General features: G+C 44.4%; 2 protein-coding genes across 8 annotated transcripts in view; one reads left to right on the forward strand and one right to left on the reverse strand.

Moving 5' to 3' along the window:
• Positions 1-331: 331 nt before the first annotated feature.
• LOC132418619 (NACHT, LRR and PYD domains-containing protein 12-like) overlaps positions 332-22,646 on the reverse strand; it is a 47,805-nt gene continuing 25,490 nt past the window's right edge. For all 7 annotated transcript variants that reach the window (XM_060002588.1, XM_060002587.1, XM_060002592.1 and 4 more), the window contains 10 exons: positions 18,769-20,428; positions 16,708-16,797; positions 11,156-11,326; positions 10,872-11,042; positions 9,072-9,251; positions 8,209-8,379; positions 7,930-8,100; positions 6,858-7,028; positions 6,569-6,739; positions 332-2,436 (listed from right to left, as the gene is read on the reverse strand). In XM_060002588.1, the coding sequence (XP_059858571.1) occupies positions 2,355-2,436; positions 6,569-6,739; positions 6,858-7,028; positions 7,930-8,100; positions 8,209-8,379; positions 9,072-9,251; positions 10,872-11,042; positions 11,156-11,326; positions 16,708-16,797; positions 18,769-20,428 (3,038 nt within the window). In that variant the 3' untranslated portion in view covers positions 332-2,354. The remainder of the gene's footprint in view (positions 2,437-6,568; positions 6,740-6,857; positions 7,029-7,929; positions 8,101-8,208; positions 8,380-9,071; positions 9,252-10,871; positions 11,043-11,155; positions 11,327-16,707; positions 16,798-18,768; positions 20,429-22,646) is intronic.
• TEX13B (testis expressed 13B) lies at positions 13,576-14,850 on the forward strand. Its single transcript, XM_069540370.1, has 2 exons — positions 13,576-14,034; positions 14,125-14,850. Exons 1-2 carry the CDS (start codon positions 13,576-13,578, stop codon positions 14,848-14,850), a joined length of 1,185 nt encoding a protein of 394 aa, XP_069396471.1.

A 22,646-nucleotide genomic window follows, 5' to 3' on the forward strand; every position in this document is an offset into this window, starting at 1 on the left:
CATGTGAGAGGGTAAATCCACTCACTGTTACTTCATTATTGCTGGAAGTAGAAGTCCTCTATGTTTTGTTTTTCATACTGACTTGTTATTTATATTTGGACATTTGTTATTATATATATGGACATTAGTCTTATCTTTATACATGTGACAAATATGTTCCTCCAGTTTATCAATATTCTTTTATTTATGGTGATTTTTTTTTCATAAAGAAATTTTTAATTTTGATGTTGTCAGATCTTTCTCTTCCTTTGGGTTTTTATGTCATGTATGACTGCCCTGTATTTTCTTCTAAATTGTCATGTCTTAAAAGAAGAAAAATAACCCCTCAGTATGAATAAGTTTTATTTTTAACATCAAGTTTATTAATTATAAACGTAATACATGCACATGGTAAAAAACAAGTAAAACAGAAGGCTATAGATGAAAATGAAAAGTTCCTTTCGTGTTCTCCCAGTGCCCCTGCTTGCCAACTTCCTCTTGCCAGAGGTAACTTCTGTTAGCAATTTCTTGTATATATCCTTCCTTACATACCCTGGACACATACATACACATGCATATTTATCCTTTTGTACACAAACAGGACACACACACACACACACACGCACACGCACACATACACACACACACACAGGGTTCTGCAATTTTTCATTTAACGTTATATCTTTGAGTCCTTAATGTGACTGAATTTTATCAGATGTTCACCAGACTGACAGAGGGACCAGGGCAGTCAGAGAACACAGTAAGGAAAGTGCACAGAAAAAGGTATATTCACCTCTGTAAAGCCAACACTTAGCACAAAACCTGGCACATAATAAATCCTCAATAAATAAGTGTTAAATAACTAAAGGGAAAGAAGAACTTGAGAAAACTGGAAACAAATTGCTACCTTGACCATTCTTCTCAGGCCAAACCGGGTCTCTGAGAGTTACCACCTCCCAGGGCAGCAGGGAACAATACCTGATAATAGATGAGGACATGGAGAGCTGGACCTCTCGCCTGCAATAACTTTCCACCGTGTGTCTCTTCCCCCACTAGATTCACCACCTCCAGCACACACATTTAGTTCAAATGCACAGTTCACACTGACTACACGGTCTGGGGGCTCAAAGACTACACAGCTCAACTATAAACACACTCATACATACAGCTACCATTAATCAGTACCTACTGTGGGATAGGCACCATGCTGGGAACAGCAGCCCTGCAAGGTTAATGTCAATTTACCCCCATTTTATAGGTTAGAAAACTGAGGCTCCAAGAATCCAAGTGACTTATTCAGGGTCACACAGCTAGTAAGTAGCTTCCAGAGACAGCTCTACACCTTAATCAGGTCAGCCTGCTTTTCTGTCGGTCCCACAGGCTCTGTGCTATTTTCCTTGCCTGGCACTCCCTTTCTCCACTTGTCTCATCTAGTGTTTTGTGGAAGCCAGGCAGAGATAGAAACATGGGCTTGTGCAGGATCCATGCTAGGCTATGGAATACGCTGTGAGGGATGAGTAGTGAGTCAGTCATAAGAGTCTATGAACAAGAACAAACACATGGGGGAGGTATTAAAAGTTCAGAAAGGGAGTGGAGCCTGGGAACTGGAGAGCACCCTCAGGAGCCTAGGATATGAATATTGTGGCAGCTCAAGAAACTCTAATGCAAGTATTTCTCTCTCCCTAGGTGCTTCTGGTGAGCTGCTCACAAACATAGCCCTTTTGCCTGCAGTCTTATAGCCACTGGCCAGTGTATCTCCCCGCATCTTAATCCTATTCACTCTCAATGCCCACATTAAGTCTCACCTCAATGAAGCCTTTACCTATTAACCCAACTCATTCCTCTCACTTTCTTTTGTGAATTACAGTTTTACTTAAAATCAGCACCATAATATATAACATGTGTTTGTCCACCCTCTTGTTCTTTAATTATTTCAGGTATCTTGTCTCTTTAAGTGGACTCCTTCACATGTCTTTTTTTCTATTGTTTCCCTGCCCTATCTGAGTATTGAGAAACCTGGCTGGATGCTAGTCCCAACTCTCCCACTGAGCTGTGTGACTTGGAGCTCGTCACAACTTCTCTGAGCCTCATCTTCCAACCTTGGAAGGTTTTTGTAAAAACACAGTAAACATTGTAACACAATATAAGAATGTAAGGTATTATTGCTGAAGACATTTCAACTAAGGTGCTTCCACCTTTTACATCCTATTTAGTGGGTGGGTCTATGTAAGAAATAGCAATCACTGCTGCTTGTTTCACACTAGCATCCTCAGCAAAGGTTAACAGGTTTAGAACAAGAATACTGCACAACTGTTAGAGATGGTGCCAGACAGAGGAGGTCTATATGCAGCTGATTCAGGGGCTCTCCTTGGAAACTACCAGGTGATTCCAGGCTTGCTCATTTTTAAAGCTTCTATTTTTCTGAATGTTTCTTCATGTAAATGATCCGTGTCAATGCTATGAAAAATGAAAAGAATCTTGTGTCAAGTCAAGCCAACAGACGCCTTCAGTACCTTTCTTTCCTGTTCTTAAGGATAAGATTCCTGTTCACACTTGCACCACACCACCACTCAGTTACTTCATCCACTCCAGTATCTACCTTCTCCCTCAGCCTTAACTCCCTTCCTCGGATCTCAAAAGAGAAAATGCTTAACTTCCTCTTGAACTCTCACTCCTATCCCTCCCTGCAATTGTCCAAGGCCCTGCTCCATGAGTCCATCTGTCCCTGATCCTGTATCTATAACCTCTCCCTCTCTATGGGCTCCTTTCTCTCAGCTTACAAATTTGCCTATCCTAAAAAAACAAGACAAAAAAGAAAACGAACAATCCCTCCCCAGCCTACAACCCCACATTTCTTCTCATTTTCACAAAAATCTTGAAAAAGTAGTCTCCACTCCTTCTCCACTTCTTTATCTTCCATCTTCTCAAGTCACTGCAATCTGGTTTCCAGCCCCATCACACCACTAAACAGCCCCTGACAAGGTCACCTATGGCCTCCTAATTGGTAAATCCAAAGGACACTTTGCAGTACTCATCATTTTGGATATCTCTGCTGCATTTGACACTGTTGAGCAATTCCTCCTTGAAACTCACTTCTTCCATAGCTTCCAGGACACCTTTCTCTCTTGGTTTTCTCCATGGGTTTTCCTTTCCATACCCACCTCTTAAAAGTTGGTACTGCCCAGGTCTAATTCCCAAGAGATGTTCCTCAGAGGTTCTTCTCTTCTCATTCTCCCTAGAGGATCTCATCCATTGCCATGGCTTCAGCTATCACCTCCAGGGAACACTCCTATATCCAACTGTTACCTACTAGAAAACTTCCCACAATGTCCTGCAGGCGCTTCAAACTCCACATGTGTAGCCCTGATTAAAACGTATTGACTACAAAAGAAGGTATAAACTCTTTCAAGTGTGTAGTGAGGTACAGTTTTTAGTTTTTAATAGGTAGAAGCTAATCTTTATCTAGCAAAGTGAAATGAGTAGCCCTGCTAGTTATGCAATTGTAGGGTAAGTAGACATTTAATGCCATGGAAGTGTAACAAGAACTTTAGAATTTTTTGAGTGACTTAGCAAAAGCTGTCTTACCTCCTGACATGTGTAACTCACTGCTGGAGAAGAGGCAGGTCAATACGCTTAGGAAGCCTGGGGGTCTTCCGGGAGTTAAGAGACCACCTACTCTCAACCCCTTCTTTCCAAATTTAGAATTAGGAACATGTGTCAGGGTGATCTAGGGGGCTTTATCCAAGGCCCAGTGCCTGGGAAAGGCACCAAGGCACCAAAAATAAAATATCTTGAAGAAAGAAGAAGGCTTAAGTGGGGCTCCTGACTCAACTCAGGGGCGTACATCTTTGTGGGCAAGGACTGGCTTCACGCATACATACCTGTGGCTGATTCAAAGAGCTCTTCTAGACCCAGACACTCTGACACATATGGTACTTTAGAGAACAATGACTGCACATTTGGGTGTGGACTAAAATATATGTAACCTCGGAGTCCAAGTATAACGGCACTGCAGGGCTGGGAGGGATCCACGCCAGCCAGGGTATCACCATCCAGTCACCAAGCTTCCGTGGGACTGGGTAGGATCATCGGTTCTCAAGGTGAGCCCCACGTGGCAGTAAGAAACAGCAGTGGCAGTGGACTGATTCTCCAACCAGCTTTGGAAGCAAAACTGGCTCCATCTTTGGAACCAGTTTTGGAAAGGTGAGGAAAGGCGCCCAAATGTACTACTACTCAGATATGTGAAAGAAAAGAGTGACAACTGAATTCGAACCCGGAATTCTGCAAACAGATCTTACTAATCACACACGGCATACAAGGCCTTGCCTACCCCCTCAGTCTCATTTCTTGACACATTCTGCTTTGCACTTTATGCTCTAACAATAGCGAACTTCCTAGAGGTTTCCCACCTCTATCCCCCTCAAGTACCACAAAACATGCTGCTTATTGTCTGTCTACCTTTGCTCATGCTATCTCCTGAGCATGGACTACCCTTCTCCGTCCTTACCCCCATTTCCCTGGCTATAGTCCCGAGACTCAACTCAGGTGGCCCTTCCTCCAGGAATCTTTCCCCGAGCCTCCTGGGCTGGGTGAGTTGTCTCCTGCCGTGGTTCCCTTAAGATTTCATGATTACCCTACTGCATTCATAAGTTTATGTGCCTGTCTCTACCACTAGGTTCACTGGTCCCTAAAGAGTACGAGTCACGTCTCTCATCTTACTCATTCTTGTCTCCCAGCACCTGGCACCATTTGCTTAGCACATAGCAGATATTCAGCAAGTGCTTGTAGAATGAGTGAAGGTGAGCACTTGTCACTCTGAGGCCACAACCTCTTTTTTTCCCCTCAATCTTCTGAAGGTCTAGATACCTAGTCTTTATTGAACTGTCTCCTTGCCTTGCCCCCAGATGCTCTAAATTAATAACTGGTTTCCTATATGCATTTACTAAACGCAAACCACTGAACTAGAAAGTTTATGGGGAAAATACAATGAGGAATAAGATTCAGACCTCATACTGAAGCAACTCTTAGAAAACAACCTTCTTCCTTCAGCCTTTCCGATTCTCAGACAAGACTCCCCTTTTAGGAGGCTCTCCTGGATTTATCCCCTCTCTAGCCCACCACCACATTAAATGATCAACAGTTTCCTCTCACTTTACTTGGGCAAGTATATATTTCTACTGATTTCAGTGTTATCTGTCTTATATACACTCTAATGTTCAAAATTTATTTGAGGTCAGTGAATGGTATCTACTCTGTGTGTGCGTGTGTCCTTTATTTTGTATTTTGAGCCACTATTGCACACTGCTATCAACTTGTAGATTGACAAATTACAAGGGTTTGAAGGTTGGCCTGAAAACACAATGGAAGCACATTGGTTAAAAGACAAAGGGTGAGAGAAACAGGAAACGGTGCAACAATTTACAATAAAAAATAAATAATGGCATCACAAAATAATTTCTCTGTGATGTCGTTTAGGACCTTTGCTGAAGCTTACACACCATAGGGTGCTACCACATTAAATTACTCTATATTTAAAGAAACATTAGGATTGATTGCTGAGTTTATTTCAACCTACTGAAAATACAGACTCCAGTCACCCTTTTCTGAGAAAGACACCAGGGAGGTCCTAAACCCCGGAGGCTTATTATGTTGTGAATAATTCCCTCTTCCTGGGCAGTAATTGCCACAGTCTCGAGTCTAACAGACTTCACTTTGCTAGTAGAGAACCAGCTTCTGTTTCAGCCAGACTTGTAATCAGGCCTTTATGCTGTTTTCATTTACGCTTCAATCCATCAAATTGGCTTTGGAATGTGGAATTTTTGCACTCAGCCGTTATTTTCCATTATGTGTTCCAGTTCTGAATGCCAGACATAAATGGCCATTTGGCCACTGGTTAGCCGCCAACAGAGCAGAGCTACATCCTAATTAAGAATTACTTTGTGTGTTATGCCAGCCTGCCGAGCTGGCAGGTGAACATTGACCCGAAAGGGTGAAGACCTCCACTTTCTGTAACTGTAATTCTGCAACAGCTTCATCCCCCTGAGTCTTGAAGACTCTCAACATGTAAACATCAAGCCCTCTGGCAGGTATTAGAAGAAGAAAGGGAAAGGGTCTAACATTTGTGGAGTACCTCCTACGTGCCAGGGGCTGCACATTCATAATTAACGTCTCACTTCATGCAATCCCCATGCTAACATCAGGTAGTCAGGTGCTACTCATGTTAGCCCCATTTTATAGACAAGGATACTCAAGTTCAGGGAGGTTAAGTAAGTAAGCATGGTCATATAGCTAGTAGATGCTAGACCTAGTATTTAAGCCAGACCTAGCAGAATGTGGATCTGATGCTCTTTTTCCTACACCCTGTTGTTTTTCTTAGCAGTAGTATCCAGCACCTACCTGTTCCCTACCTCTCTCCTTGTCCCTGTGTCCAAGGAAGAGGCCTACTGGTAATTTCACTTACTTTGATATTTTGCCTAGGCATGGACATCCCTCAGTTTTTCTTCTCTTTTCTCACTGCAATGACTATGATCAAACCCAACGTGCCTGTCCTGACCCCCTCTCTCCCACTTCCCCCACCACAGTAACTTACTAGAACGTTTGTAGTTTACATATTGGATGAATCAGTGCATCACACAGCACTTGAACTCCGAAATCCTTAAGGTCATTTCCACTTAAGTCTAGCAACGTTAGGTTCTCATTTCTGTTGAGGACAGAGGCGAGGGCTCCACAGCACGCGTCTGTGAGATGACATTCTGCTAGCCTACGGGGGATTGGGGATTCAAGAAAGAAACCGGTTTTACCAAGTTCCACAGTGACCCTCCATTTCATATACAGTCTGGAACAAGAGCCCAGGGTACAAAGAGTCTCTGTGCACTTACCACAAGGTCTGTAGCTTGCAGGAGGGGTGTTTCAGCCCTTCACACAGCACCTGCATGCCCTCGTCCCCTAAGGCATTGTCACTGAGGTCAAGAACTCGTAGGTGTTCATTGGTGTACAGTGCATTGCACAAATCCTGACAACACTCTCCAGTCAGGTGACAGGTCCACAGTCTGCCAGGAAGTAAGGTAGATAAGGTTGGCATCATTTCAGCTGCATTGGGTCACTTTAGGTATTAGGATTACCCACTAGAAAAACACATTAGAAAATCAGAGTGGCGGGCTTCCCTGGTGGTGCAGTGGTTAAGAATACGTCAGCCAATGCAGGGGACAAGGGTTCGAGCCCTGGTCCAGGAGGATCCCACATGCTGCAGAGCAACTAGGCCCGTGCGCCACAACTACTGAGCCTGTGATCTAGATCCCGTGAGCTACAACTACTGGGCCTGCATGCCACAACTACTGAAGCCCGCACGCCTAGAGCCCGTGCTCCACAACAAGAGAAGCCACTGCCATGAGAAGCCTGTGCACCACAACCAAGAGTAGCCCCCACTTGCCACCACTGGAGAAAGCCCGCGCAGCAACGAAGTCCCAAAAGCAACCAAAAATAAATAAATAAATAAGTAAATAAATTTATTTTTAAAAGAAAAGAGGGCTTTCCTGGTGGCGCAGTGGTTGAGAGTCCGCCTGCCGATGCAGAGGACACGGGTTCATGCCCCGGTCTGGGAGGATCCCACGTGCCACGGGGTGGCTGGGCCCGTGAGCCATGGCCGCCGAGCCTGCGTGTCCGAAGCCTGTGCTCCGCAACGGGAGGGGCCACAACAGTGAGAGGCCCACGTACCACAAAAAAAAAAAAAAAAGAAAAAAGAAAATCAGAGTGTCATGTAAAAAATATCCCTTGGGCCAGGGCCAAACAGAGATTATGGAGAGGGGAAGATTTATTCCCCCTAAATTATCTGGGTCTTCGTTTATTGTTTCCGCAGAGATTATATCACGAGGCCAGAAAAAAATCACTTAATTTTGGGAGTTGCTGAAACATCAAGGAACTCTGCCTGTGGCTATTGTCCACTATACTTACGCCAGATCCTTTAACTGACAGTCAGGCTGTTTTAATCCTTTACACAGCAATTTCAGTCCCAAATCTTCAATTTTGTTATTAATGAGAAGCAGCCTTGTCAGGCTCCGGGTAGAGCTCAGGACTTGGGCGAGGGACTCACAACAAGCTGCAGAGAGGGAACATTCGGAAAGCCTGGAGGGATGGGGACACCAAGGTGGCGGTTAACCATGGCAGCGGGGAGTCCCACCAAACCTCAAATGCCAGTGCCCACGAGAAGGACAAGGACAGGCAGACACTTACACAAGATTCTCGATTATACCATTTGCATGCCGCAGACCTTCACAGAGATGCTGTACTCCTGTGTCCCCCAGGGCATTGGCAAACACAAACAGCTCTTTTAAAGTCTGACTCACTTGCAAGAAAGAAGAGAGCTCCACACAGCTAGCATCTGTTAGGTAACATGTGCTCAAGCTACCCAGAGACAAAGAAGAAAAATCAACCACTGCTGTCATTTAGCTTCCCGGGAATGTTCTCCCAGTCTCCCCATTTAGCCAAGTCCTAGCCATCCTTCAAGTTCCAGCTCCTGGCCCACCACTTACACAGAGCCTCCTCCTGAGGTCTCCAGCCCACAGTGACCTCCTCCCTTTCCCTGGGCTCATCTGGCATTTCTAAATGATTTTACAGTGTCCGGCACTTGATTACACATTGAACTGTGTTGCTCTCTAACTGTTTCACATCTGTGTGTCCTTAAGGGCAGCCCTGTCACTTGTAGTCCTTCTGATAACTCCATCCACATCTAGCCCAGTGTTGGGTACATAGTAGTATTCTTTACAGAGTTAATATTTAATTAGCATCACTCCTGTAAACACACAGGATGGTAGTATACTGGAAAGAGCATGGGGTATGGAGATAGATTTTGGAGTCACATCCTGACTATACCACTTTTTAATGGTGTGACCTTGGACAAGTCACTTTTCCCCCCAATCCACAAAGTTTCCTCATCTGTACAATGGGGTAAGAAAACCCACCCTATATAGTTATTTCAAGGAGTGAATTACGTGAAATAACTTCTGGCAAGCACCAAGCATAGATGCTGGCACACAGCACGCATTTAACAAGTTTAACAGTTATAAGATGATGCCAGATAGTTGTAAAAAACTTACTCTAGCTTCTCTACTTTACAGTTGGAATGTCTGAGACCCTCACAAAGATACTTCACTCCTGTGTCCCCCAGGGGATTTTCACTCAGGTCCAGCTCAGTGAGGTTTGGATTGCAAATGAGAACAGAGGCAAGATATCTGCAAATAGTCTCTGAGCTTCCAGGGAGAAAGCTAGCACACAACCTGGAGAGAAAGAAAGATGAACAGACACAGAATTGGCCACTTTATCATCCTATTCCCTACCTGCAAAATATCATGAGCAAAGAAAATACAGGCTCACCCATATGAGACCCCCCCAACCCTGAATATGTCACAACCCCTTTTTACCCATGAGAGGGACTTGTACGTTGCTCCCACAACACTGTGTCCCCCAATGAGAACTCAAAACATGTTGACTGCTCCCCAAAAGAAAAGAATTGGGAGGAAATATCAACACGACCTAATCTCATTTTAATTCCCTGCATGGATTTTAGCACTCTATCTCATATCTTCTTTTGAATCACAGGGGAAAATGCTATAATCATCCTTAATACAGTTTACAGTCAAAAGATCTTTCCTTTCCTTTCCATTTATCTATAAGTTCATTACTAATTAATTTGCCATCCTTAGAGAGACCCAGCTCATCACCATCATCCATATAACATTTCTTCTTTGGCACAAAGAGTGGTTTTTACTGACCTTCCCGTCTTCTCAATCTTTGTTTCTCCATATTAGGTAGTCCAATTCCCTGAACTATTTCCCATCAACTTTCTCTTCCATCACTTTCAAGAATTTCTACGATATACATTACAACCTCTGAGTCTTCAATTTTCTCTTGAGTTATCAGGCTCCAAACTCAGTCTTGAAGGGGACTCATAAGGACATCATGTATCTATATTTCCCCAACTTGGAAATTTTAAATAGAGGTATTTTGCCAAAAAAATGAGATTCAAAGTGGATTTAGAAAGCTTTAATGCTAAAGAGATTTTACTTTAGAAAACCCCACATATATGTTGTGATTGTTAATTTTATGTGTCAAGTAGTTGGCTAGGTCATGGTACCAGATATTTGGTCAAACATTTTTCTAGATGTTTCTGTGAAGGTACTTTTTAGATGAAATTAACATTTAAATCAGTACACTTTGAGTAAAGTAAACTACCCTCCATAATGTGGGTGAGCCTCATCCAATCAGTTGAAAGTTTATCAGAGAAAGACCGACCTCCCAGGAAGAAGATGGAGTTCTGCCAGCGGACTGCCTTTTGACTTGAACTGCAACACTGGCTCTTCCCTGTGTCTCCAGTCTGCTGGCCTACCCTGCAGATACTGTACTTGACAGCTGCCATAATCCACTTGAGCCAATTCCTTAAAATAAATCTCTCTATATATTTATACACATCTTTTTGGTTCTGTTTCTCTGGAGAAACCTGACTAATATATATATGGTAAATTTTTTATTATGGTCACTACATGGACTTTGAAGTCAGACACATCTGGGTTTCTACTTGTGCCTTTGCCGTGTTATTTAGCCTTCTGAACTTGGGTTTCTGTTTCCTCATCTGCTAAAATGGGGATAGTAACCTGAATCTCTCAGAGCTGTTGTGCGCATTAGAGGAAATCATGTATACAAAGCACTCAGCAGAATGCTTAGCACAAAGTAATTGCTCAGTAAGTGTGGGTTTTCATTACTGTCATTAACGTTATTGCCACTTTTATTCTTCCTCTCCATGACTCCTTGAAATGTGTTTTGATCATACAACATCCATCTTGAGCTGCACTATTTTTAACTTTTTTCTTGCAGTATGGAAACTAATAGTGACAACTTACTTGAGCTTCTGTACTTTGCAATTTGGATCTTTTAAGCCTTCACAGAGCAATTTCAAAGCTGAAGCTTCCAGTTTTGTTTCACTAAATTCCAGCTCAGTGAGCCACTGATTGGTGCTGAGAACAGCTGCTAGCGCACCACAAGAAGCAGGAGAGATAAGGCATCGGTACAACCTTCAGAGAACAGAAGAATGACCTCATTACCTTATTCATGCTCTCCCCCAAAACAAAAGAAATTGACAAAAAAATTACATGAACACAGACAACAAATTCTCCTGCTCAGTTACCTCAATGTCTGTAAGATACAGTTTGGCTGTTTTAATCCTTCACACAGAAGCTTCATTCCGGAATCTTCCAGGGTATTCTTCACAAATTCCAAATCTGTCAGATATTGGTTGGTTTCAAATACTAAGGCGAGGTCTCTGCCATAAGAAGCTGTGAGGTGGCAGAAAATCAGTCTGTGTGGAGAAAAAGGCATTTCAGAGAAGAAAATAGAACTCTCTTTAAAGGTACCCATTTGTCCCTTACTGATGTAATGAATTATTTAAATTCATTCAATAATTAATTTATCAGATGCTTACCACTGTGCTAGATGCTGAAACCACAGAAATAATTAAGATCCAGACCCTGCCCTCAAGGAATGCCCAGTTAATGGGGAAAAAATTAGAAAATCATAGATTATAATACAGTGTGAAAAGCAGTGCAAGTGGTATGCACAAGATATCATGGGGACACAGAAAGGTGGCACAATTCAGCCTGGCTTGAGGTGGGGTTTGGAGGATCAAGAAATATTTGTAAGAAGAACCACTACTTGAGTGTTGTTCTGAAAGGGTGATAAAAATTGAACAGGACTTAGATGGATGAGGAGAATGGGAGTGGGGAGAGCAGGAGGCGCTGAGGGACAATCCACTCATGCAGCAGCCTGAGTGAAAGCCAGGAGGCAAGAGATGGGATGCTTCATCTGAGAAACTGCCAATTATTTGCTATGGCCTACTTTAAAACATTGGAAGATATATATCAGACTGCTAACAATGGTTATCTTCCAGGTTGAAGGGAAGGGTTGGATTACAGGGAGACATTTACTTCCTAGATATTTAGAAATTGCTTACAGTGATCAGAAGTTATCAGGAAAAAAAAATCTTAAAAATCTGAAAAACATAATACATGTTTACTATAAATAATTTTTACAATAGAGAAAAATATAAAGAATAAAGTTTTTTAGGGCTTCTCTGGTGGTGCAGTGGTTGGGAGTCCGCCTGCCGATGCAGGGGACACGGGTTTGTGCCCCGGTCCGGGAGGATCCCACATGCCGCGGAGTGGCTGGGCCCATGAGCCATGGCCGCTGAGCCTGCGCGTCTGGAGCCTGTGCTCCGCAACGGGAGAGGCCACAACAGTGAGAGGCCCGCATACCGCAAAAAAAAAAAAAAAGAATAAAGTTTTTTTGAGAAAGTTCTGTATTTCTACCACCCAAAGATAACCACTGAGGATTTTTAATGCATGCATACATATAGCATCATATGTTCTCTGTAACAAGTGAAATCACAGAAAGATTTTAAAAGACGAAAACTTTTTCCCAACTTCCCCTCCAACTCCACGCCCCAGAGGTCCCCAGCGTTGAGAGTCTGATGTGTATGCTCCCACTCCTTTCTCCAAGATCATAGAAACATATGCAAACACACACACAGGATTTGTACATTTTACAAAACTAGGACCACAGAAAACATTACTACTTTACATGCGCTTTGCCATTCAGTCCTCATCTTAGGCCCATAGGTAAAAACTGAAATTTAATTATAGCACAAGGTCATACAGTAAGTGGCAAAGTAGTACTCAACCTGAGGGCTGTCTGGTTTATCCCCTAGGCCTGGAAAAACCATTAGAAGTTTAAAGAGACATGGTCAGATCCCTCTGATGCCAGGGTAGGGCAGGAAACAAACCTGGGGTCAGAGGGCTGCAGTGGTCCAGGGAATAAATTGCCCGGGGTGGGGGGAAGGGCTGGAGGCAGAGAAATTCAAGACACGTTTTTGGGAGGGATATGGCCAGGATTTATTACCACTTAGGGTGATGGGGATGAGGCTGTACTCTGGCTCCACCTTCTTCCTCCACAGGGTAGTGGAGGCCACTGAGGAATGCGGGCTGTTTCTGGTTCTAGAATATTCCACCTGTAGGAAGGGCAGGCCCACCGAGTGGGACAAACCATTATGGTGGTGGGGGGGGGGTGTTTGAGACTTTTTGTACTTGATTACAAGCGCTTCACATTCTTGGTTCTGAATCTTTTCTGACCACTCCTGTTTCTTCCGGCCTGCAAAGACTTTCAACAGCGTAGGGGGTTCCCTTACGTCGGTGGAGGGGGGCGGGAATCTTTCTCACGCACCCCACCCACCCCCACTGTTTCTGGAAGTTGGAACAGTCCCAAGGTGAACGTGTGGAGTGGTAACAAGAGGCTTTCTTTGTTAAGTCAGAGCCCTCGGGGAGAAAAAGAGAGCGAGCAGTGCCCTCTCTTTAAACGTGGTAGGCCCGTGTGTTCAGCGTGCACCTGCACTAGCCAGGAGGTGAGGCTTGGCAGGAGGTGTCCTGGGGCAGAGCTCTTTACGGGGGGGGGGGGAGGGGAGGCAAGCGGAGATGAGGAGACCGAGGGGGAGGGGAGGGGACAACTGGTTGATTCATCCCCGCAGGGCCAGCCAAGCCCCAAAGGCCCTCAGCTATCATGGCCTTGAAACTCGAGGACCCTGGTAACGGGTTCCGGCATGGCAAGGTGGTGGCCTTCATCAATGAGAGCATGGCCAGGCACGAAAAAGGCTCTGCGTTCTATCTCGAGAATATATCCTTGTCCTGGGCGGCGGTGGAGGACAAGCTCCAGGCCATACTGGAAGATCATCAGGTGTCCAGCGAGGCCAAAGAGGCCTGTGTCTGGGGCAGCCTGGCCCTGGGCATGCGCTTCTTCCACAGGCAGAGCCACTTACACTGGTACAGGGTGGAGTGGCTGTACTACCTCGCCAAACTGCACAAGTCGGTGGCGCGGGCCTTGGTCTCAGACATGAAGTTGCTCAAGGCACAGCAGGACGTGGAGCGCAAGGAGACGGCCTCCCTGCTGCAGCAAGCCCATGCCAGGCTGGCGGAGGTGCAGGAAGAGCGGGACCTCCTGAGGTGGAAGCTGTTGCAGGCAGTAAGATTACTCTGACTTGGTCCCTGGCCCGTCCTGGGACCCGCCCCCAGTCCCGTTTGCCGCTCCCACGCGTCCCCCCACCCCCCCCAGTCCCGTTCGCCGCTCCGCCACCCCACCCCCACCCCCGCCCCCAGAACAGGTCTCAGATCTGCTCACTTCTCTCCAGGAGTCGGTTGCAAAGGGACCAGGCCTGGCCACTGCCAGTGGGACGGGGCAGAAAGAGCACGTGAGGAGGAAGAAGAGGCAGAGGCCACTGCTCCTACTGCAGCCACTTCTGGAGCCACAGGAGGAGGAGGAAAACAGAAGGACGTGGAAGGGTCAGAAGCTGCCGAGGGAGCAGAGGAGCTGCGTGGAGACCTTATGCAGCTTCTCGGAGTTGGGAACCAGAAAATTTACACCTCTGGTGGGCAGAGGGAGGGAGAGCTCAGGTCCATGGACACAGCCACGCTTTATTTACCTGGGATAGCGAAGTCCAGGCGCACAGTCTCACAGGACTGTCTCACAGGACAGTCTCCTGTCCAGCTCCCTGCCTCATTCCCATCCTCACACTCATGCCCCTTATTCCCCTTCCCAGACGCACCCACGTCCTCCCCACCAGCAGCACCGTTCACAGCAGGAGCTCCATCTCAGACGTCTCCCTGCTGGGGGCCCTCTGATTCTAGCTTGTGGTCTGATGTGGGGGGCCAGGGAATGGGCCCTCAAGAACCACAAAGAGACGGGAGGGACTCTGATCGCCACCAGCAGGGGAGACCTCCAGTACTTCAAAGGCCAGGGGAGAAAACTTGCTTCCACTGTGGGAGGGGAATCTGGCTATAAAACCCTTGAATTCAGAAATGTGAAACAGAATAGAAACGTACCCTGATGGGAAATCAATTTTCAGAGGGGGAGGGCTTGGGAAGAGTGGAAGGAAAGGGTGGGTGAATGGGGCAAGGGAGCTGCGAGAGAGATGGGGAAATGGGGTGGAAGGTAGGGTATGGGGTGGTGGCCGGGGAAGTTGTAGATTGGGGGCTTACGGAGAGAGAGACCTAGAAAGACAGACGTGTTCTGATGACCGTCTTTGTGTTCCAGAGCACTAGTACTCGACACCCCAGAACTACTGCCGCTTCTGTGTGTGTCTCTCCCCAACTCTAGCATCTGGTGGACCTGGGCAGACAGTATATAACACCCTTGTCTCTGCTTCCCCCCCCACCCCTGAAACTAGACTGTAGATGACTGGAGCACGAGTGGACATTTGACCCATCCTGAGCCAAACAGATCCTCACACTAGAGAATCTGAACAGAGAGGCAGATTTCATAGCCAGGGTGGTGTCGGGCAATGAAGCAGTGGGTCACTGGGAGTTGGGGGCAAGGTCGGGGTCATGGACACCGAGGCCACAGCTGAGGCCTGGCCTTGGCTGTGGGGGAACAGAACCGTGTGCTCTACAAAGGCCCAGTGCCCTTTAGAGAATCACAGTCTGAGGCCCCAGGGAGCAGAGAGGCAGAGAAGCAGAGAGGAGTTGATCCCGTGACCCCAGATGTGCAGAGTGGCAGCCCGACCACTTTTCACTTCCTGCAGTTGTGCTGAGTGAAAATCCACTTTACACAGATCCTTTTTTCTTTAAGCTAACTTCACAGGGTTCTTGGTCTGGGCAACCAGATTATTGCCAAGCCAGAAATTTACACCAGAAGAGCAGTTGCAAATCACAAACCGTCAAAGAAAATGTTGGAACTGGCAGGGGAGGTGCATCAGGGAGTGATGGGTAGTGGGGATTCCTGCATCCCAAGTCTCCAGGAATGAACTGGACAGGAAGCTCATTCATGTTCTGAGTGAGTTATATCATGAGAAACAGGCCTGGGGTTAACCCCGGGCTTACAACAGGGCCACCTCTAAAGGAATCCTTCAGGGCTGCACACAGAGGACGCCAGCACCAGCTGCAGACGAAGACTACTATCGTTCAGCCCCATGACAGGAGAAGCCTCCCCAGTCTCCAGTGGGGAAGCAGGAGTGGTGGGGGTATGGGGTGGGGAGGGGTACGAGGCAGTGGGATGGAGGGTTTTTATGTCTTTATATACTTTGGTGTTGTGTAAAGTAAAATAAATGCTCACAAAAATACAAAAAATAAAAGTAAGTGAATTTGGTGAGTTTGGAATTCGGGTGAGTTTGGAAAGGCTACCTCTTCCTCTGGGGCAGAAGGGAAGGAAAGCAGACACCGCTGTGTGTGGTGAGGAGGTGGGAGGGAAACCAAGCAGGCTCCTGTCTGTGTGTGTATGATGTGGACAGACAAGCAGACAAGTCACCTGAGAGTGAGCGAGGACCTAAGGTCCAGGTGGGGGGTGGGGGCTTCAGAGCATTGGCGCTTGGGGGAATAATTGCAGAGGAGGATAGGGGTGGGGAATGGAGGGAGAGAAAAGGAAACCAAGGGGAAAGACAATGGGAGTCTGGAAGGAAAAGGCAGGGGAGTGGGGTAGGGCCAGGACGGGCATCAGACACAAACTCTTGGATTTTACAGTCTGCTACAGCAAAAACAGCACATACAAAAGGAGAAGAGGCAGGAGGGGTTGGCAGGGATCGCTGCCTGACTCCCTACCCCTTCTAGGCTTGTAGCATATCTTTTCATCAGCTGGGAGTGTAATTTCTAGCAACCTAGTCTTTACCTGCAAATACCTAAGAGTTTAAAGCAAAGTTCAACTTACTTCAGGTCTTTGACTTTACAGTATGGGTTACGCAGTGCTTGGCAGAGCAAGTGTAGTGGAGAGACTGGCAAATTACGCAGCTGGAAGGGCCTAAAAGAGATGAGAAAGCAAAAATAAAATGATTAACAAAATTTTAAGTAAAAGGCTTATTTTGGCTTCTGTTGCCATCTTAGTGCTAATTTACAAAAACCTTAGGAGGTATTACCCCATTTTTCAGATAAGGAAATTAAGGCACAAAAAGGTAATTTGCCCAAGGTCACAGAGGAACAGAATGAAGGTCAGTACTCAGGTCTGTCTGACTCCAAAGCCAAAGCCATGGTACTGTATGCCAGGCACCAAGGTAAACACTTTACACACAGAATTTATCTTATCTGGTGCTTAATCCAATGACAGGTATTGTAATCACCATTTTGCAGATGCTTAGAGAGGTCAAGTGACTTGCCCAAGCTATCTGTACACTGTAACTGATTCTTGGTTGTCAGTACTAATAGAAGAATTAACTACAATAATTGAGAACTAGGAAAGTTCAAAACGGTTGACCTTTGAACAATATGGGAGTTAGGGGTACCAACACCCCCACAGCTGAAAATCCACATAAAACTTCACAGTGAGCCCTCCCTATCCCTCCATATCGGAGGTTCTGCATCTGAGGATTCAACCAACCTCAATCCTATAGTACTGTAGTACACATTTATTGAAAAAAATCCCCATGTAAGTGGACTTGCGCAGTTCAAATCTTTGTTGTTCAAGGATCAACTGCAGTAAACTCTCACTTAGTCAACACACTTGGGAAAAGTGGGTGTTTTTGTGGGGGTTAAACTTTGAAAAGAATTTAAGCCTTCTGATGAAAGCAATGGGGTTGAAGGATGGGGACTCCATCTAAGGCTGATTTTCTGGAAACCCAAAATGAGCTAGAAGCCCCTTTGTGTTTCCATCAGTGCTTAAAATCTCTCAAATGTATACTGTCCATTATTTTACTTTATAATATACAGTTGGATTGAAGCTGTCATGAATTCATGAAGACATGTAGCCAAAGTGCTTCGTAATTCCAAGTCCATGTAACTTCTCATACCCCTTCCTCTCTGGTCCCAAAATCTTGCTGCACCTCCCTTCCCCTCCTCACTTTCCACAAACATACCTATGCCATGTTCAATTCCACCTCTATGCTACTGCCCACTGAGGAACTAACAATTACCAGAGAAAAGACTTGGGTTAACTCACTTCCCAAGTTGAGCCTTCTGCCCACTCCTGTCTCCTTCTCAAGGTCCCCTACCCCTCACCTGGCCCCACAACTAAATGAGAGGCACTGTCGATATTAACCTGAGTACAGAGAACAGACTTATGACCAGTGGCATTTTCCAGACAATGCAGGTATAAGTCTCCTTGGCTGCTTTAGTAAGTCAGTAGAGCTGTATTTTGTAGTATACAGAGTACATACTGTGTAAGTGGTTTACCTAAACCTCTTTGAACTCCAGCTCTCAACTCTCCATGTAGGTGTGAGTCTAGAAGAAAGAACCCAGGCTTTATAGCAATATACACAGGAGTGCAGCTATGTCCCTTACCAACCTGGAGCTCTTTGAGGCCTCAGTGATGAAGTATATGTAGAGAAGAGTGAGGACAAATTGAACATTAAATTTACAACTTTTTCCAGAATAGTCATCAGCACCAAAATAGCAGAGTCTTCAATGATAATCTTAATGATTTATATGCTCATAACTTTTTATAATTATAAAGCACCTTCACAGAGAGACAGTGAAGACTAATGGACACACACACTCACATACACACACTTACAGTGGCTAACACAGTGCCTAGCACATAGTTAAGTTCTCACAAATGTTAGCTTTCCCTCAGTGTCTACCTTGGCCAGTGCTTAATATGTAATAGATACTCAATAAATCCTCATTGTGTTGATTGACATACAATATGGAAAGCAGAGATAATTCAATTTATTTATTGAAAGTGCTAGAAATGATTATGTGCCTGAATACTTGAAATAAACAAGAAGGCCTATCATTTCTGTAGGCCAAAACACTGGTGAAAAGACATTAGTATACTCACTGATTAAGTGTCAAGGTTGGTGGCATGAATGCTGAAGCTTGATCTTCCTCCTCAAATCCAAGTAGATGCTGACACTTCAGAGACACTGACAGGTGACTATGACTGCTTTTTACACAGAATGACATAGCCAGAATGTCCATTTTTGTATAGGTAGGTTGAAGCAGTATAATTGACCCTAAATCATCAATTATCCTTTTTGCATATTCTTCTTCCTGAATCTCATACAAACAGTGAAACAAGTCCACTGGCTCAATCTGTAACCTAGAAGATTTATCCTTTATTTCTTTCTCAGTCCACTTCAATAACTCCTCTCGAAGTCCTGGAGAGACTTTTCTCCCAAAAGTAGTTTCCACAGACTTTCCCTTTCCTTTATGTAAGAGGCCAAATAAGAACTGTATTGTTAATGATGAAAATCCTTTCCCATATTGCTGGAATATTTCTTGCCACGTTTTCCCCACTTGATCAAAAAACATCCAGCTGCTGTCATTCTTCAGGGCATAGAACACAGCAGTCAGGAACTCTTGGAAACTGAAGTGAAGGAAAGTATAGACACTGACACCTCCTTCAACTTTTTTCAAAAAGTGATTGAGAAAAGTGCAGTTGGTATCATACACTCCTATCCCATGTCTTCTGAGGTCACTGATTTCAAACAGGACCTGCTGGTTCTGCAGTCCCTCTGCAGCCAAAGAGCAAAGGCCCCACAGGCAACTCTGTCCCTTCCACACCGAGATGCCTGTAAGGGTTTTGAGGCACTTGGAAAAGTAGAACAGATACACATCAGTCATGGTTTGAAGTGATCTCATAAGAGTCCTGTCACCATCTCCCTGTGACTGCAGGACACTGCAGATCATCCAGGAGATGATGGGAAGAGAAGACATAATGTCAAGGCCTTCATTTTCTCGCAGACCATAAAAAACTCTCATTGCAGCATTAGCACCTGAAAACTGACTCAAGAAATATGCTCTCTTTTCAGCATCTGTAAACCACAGGATCTCTGCCTGGGTAGCTTGTTTTAACAGAGAGTGAAGCTTCTTCATGGTTGTAGGCCGGGCAGTTATCAGGAGGGAGGATTCAGGAAACAGTTTTTTCCTCACAAAACTACATAAGAGGGTCTCTACTGGCTTCCTCTCCAGGGGATTGGCACTAAGATCCTCTTCCTGGTCACCTACAGGGTACTGAAGCTCAGGAAATCCATCAAGAATGAACAGAAGCTTCTCTGGATATACAAGAATAACATCCAGGATTGGTCCGTCAATATCTTGAAAAGTGTTAGTGATCAGGTCAGCAGCGCTAAGGTTAGCAAAACGGCTTATTTCTCTGCAGTTTACATAGATGAGATAGTCAAATCTGCCTGGAGTAACCATTCCTGCTGCCCAGTCAAACATGAACTTATGCACCACAGCTGTTTTCCCAATCCCAGCACATCCCTGAAGCACCACAGTTTGGGATAAGCTGGAGCCCTCTTCATCAGGATCAAATATATGTTCCATCTCAATAAAATTATTTTGTTGAGGAATTCCGCATGGTGGCTTTTCTGATATACAGTGTTCTTTTACAACAAGCAGTCGTGACTCTATATGCTTGCCATGGTGATAACACTTGTCAACTCCTTTTTTTAGGTATTTTTCTTTCAGATGTTTTCTAAATACTTTCCTGTAATCTAATGGGGTGACACCAAGAGTCAGTAATCACAGAATACTAGACAACAATACAAACAACAACTATAACTAATACTACCATCACCACCATCTCTACTCAGATGTTTCAAAGCCTCCTCAAACTTCATGCATCTGAGCTCTTGATTTCTATTCCACTGCCCAACCCCCCCGAAAAACCCCTCCTCAGGGCTCAGAAAAATGTTGGGATTCATTATTTCTTTTTTTCCCCTTGAATCCTCCACATCCATTTAGCAAGGCCTATCATTTATATCTCCAAAATAAGCCTCCAATCCATTTATTTGCCACTACAACCTCAAATACCACCCAATACAAGGCACTATCAACTCTTTCCTGGACTGCTGAAACAGCCTCCTACTCATTTATACTCTTGCCATCTATGGCTCCTCTCCACACAGGCAGCCAACGTGATCTTCTAAAAATATCAATTACATCACGTCACTGCCATGGCCCAAAACTTTTCAAGAGCTTTTCATTGCACTTGATATCAAATCCAAAATCCTTACCTCATCCTACAAGGTCTGCTACGATCTGGGCCCTATCTACCTTCACTCCCCAGCCTTCTATATCACTCTCCTTCTCAGTCCCTATACTAAAGCCACACTGGCTTACCTTTAGTTCCTCACAAATGCCATGTTCTTTCCCACTTCCAGGCCTTTCCACCAGCTATTATCTCTGCCTGGAACACACTTCTTCCTGCTCTTCCCATGGAGATCCCCTTCTCATCCTTCAGACCTTAAACATTACTTCCTAGAAGAAGACTTCCCTGACCATCCAGTTTAAAGCAGATCCTCTCTACTATACCCTCTCCCAGGACCCTGTTTTCCCTTTACAGCACTTAGCACAATTTACAATTGTCTTGTTTATTTTTTTCATTATCTGTCTTTCTCACTAATCTACATGAAAACAGGGACCTTGTCTGTCTTTTTCATCATAGTACTCTAAGTACCTAGCTGGTGCCTGGAACATGGTAGACACTCAATATTTATTGAAAATGGCTATAAATGCTTGCTTTTGAATGAAAAAAAGCCATTTATTATGCCTATTCTGTGTCAGATACTGTACTAGGCCCTTTACATACATTTTAAAAAATTTAATCATCATAATAATCCCATGAAGTAGGTATTATCCAGATTTTATAGTTGAGGAAACTGAAAACTTATAACCAGGGTTATACGTTCATGGGTGTGCAATCTGTGCTTAGGCCTCGTGCTCAGAGCATCCATACTTGGTGTAATGCTCTGCTGTTCCTATCTTGAAATTCTTAATAATTTTTGAACAAGGAATCCTGTCTTTTCATTTTGCACCATACCCCATAAATATGTAGCCAGTCCTGCTTATAGCATTGGGTAACTTGTCCAAGGTTCAACAGCTAGTAAATGGCAGAGACTTCAATGAAGACTCAGGTTTGTCTGAAGCCATGGCCTATATGCTTAAATACTATATTACATAGTTTTTCACTTTCTGCAACTAGAAAAAATAATCCAAGGAGTCAGTTATCAAATTCAAACTTCTGTTAAGTGAATATCTAAGCTAGTATTTTCCAAATAAGTTTCTTGTGTAACATTTTTGCAAGATATTAATAGGAGAGCTGTGAAAAAGGTGTCCAGTGGTCAAATAAGGTAAGGGGAATGCACCTTCTATCCCATTTTAGAGTTTCTCAATACATATTAGCATATGAAAGGCTCTGAGCAAATCAACAGTTAAAAAAAAAACAGACTGTTTAACTTTGTTTAATCCAGTATTTTCTGGACTTAAATGACTACAGAACCCTTTATTAAAAGCAAAATTATTAATTCCTGGAGAATAGTATTCTGTAGAATTCAGGTTGGGGAATGCTGATCTAGATAAGTGTTTGCAAACTTTTTCTGTAAAGTTCCATAAATAGATTAGGCTTTTAGGTCTCTGCTGCAATTACAGGCATGCCTTGGAGATATTGTGGGTTTAGTTCCAGACCACTGCAATAAAGCGAATATTGCAATAAAGCAAGTCACACAAACTTTTTGGTTTCCTAGTGCATATAAAAGTTACACTTACACTAACTGTACTGTAGTCTATTAGGTGTGCAATAGCATTTTATCTAAAAAACAATGTACACACCTTAATTAAAAAGTTCTTTAGTGCAAAAAAATGCTAATCATCATCTGGCAACACAGGGTTGCCACAAATCTTCAATTTGTAAAGAACCATAATATCTGTGAA

The sequence above is a fragment of the Delphinus delphis genome, chromosome X (genome assembly GCF_949987515.2).
Source record: "Delphinus delphis chromosome X, mDelDel1.2, whole genome shotgun sequence".
Taxonomy (NCBI): domain Eukaryota; kingdom Metazoa; phylum Chordata; class Mammalia; order Artiodactyla; family Delphinidae; genus Delphinus; species Delphinus delphis.

What these genes read in the sequence shown, in the direction of transcription:
- TEX13B (XM_069540370.1), top strand. Translation starts at nt 13,576, where the DNA reads ATGGCCTTGAAACTCGAGGACCCTGGTAACGGGTTCCGGCATGGCAAG. An exon ending in GGTGGAAGCTGTTGCAGGCA is followed by an intron (nt 14,035 to 14,124) that starts GTAAGATTACTC and finishes CACCCCCCCCAG; the next exon opens with TCCCGTTCGCCGCTCCGCCA.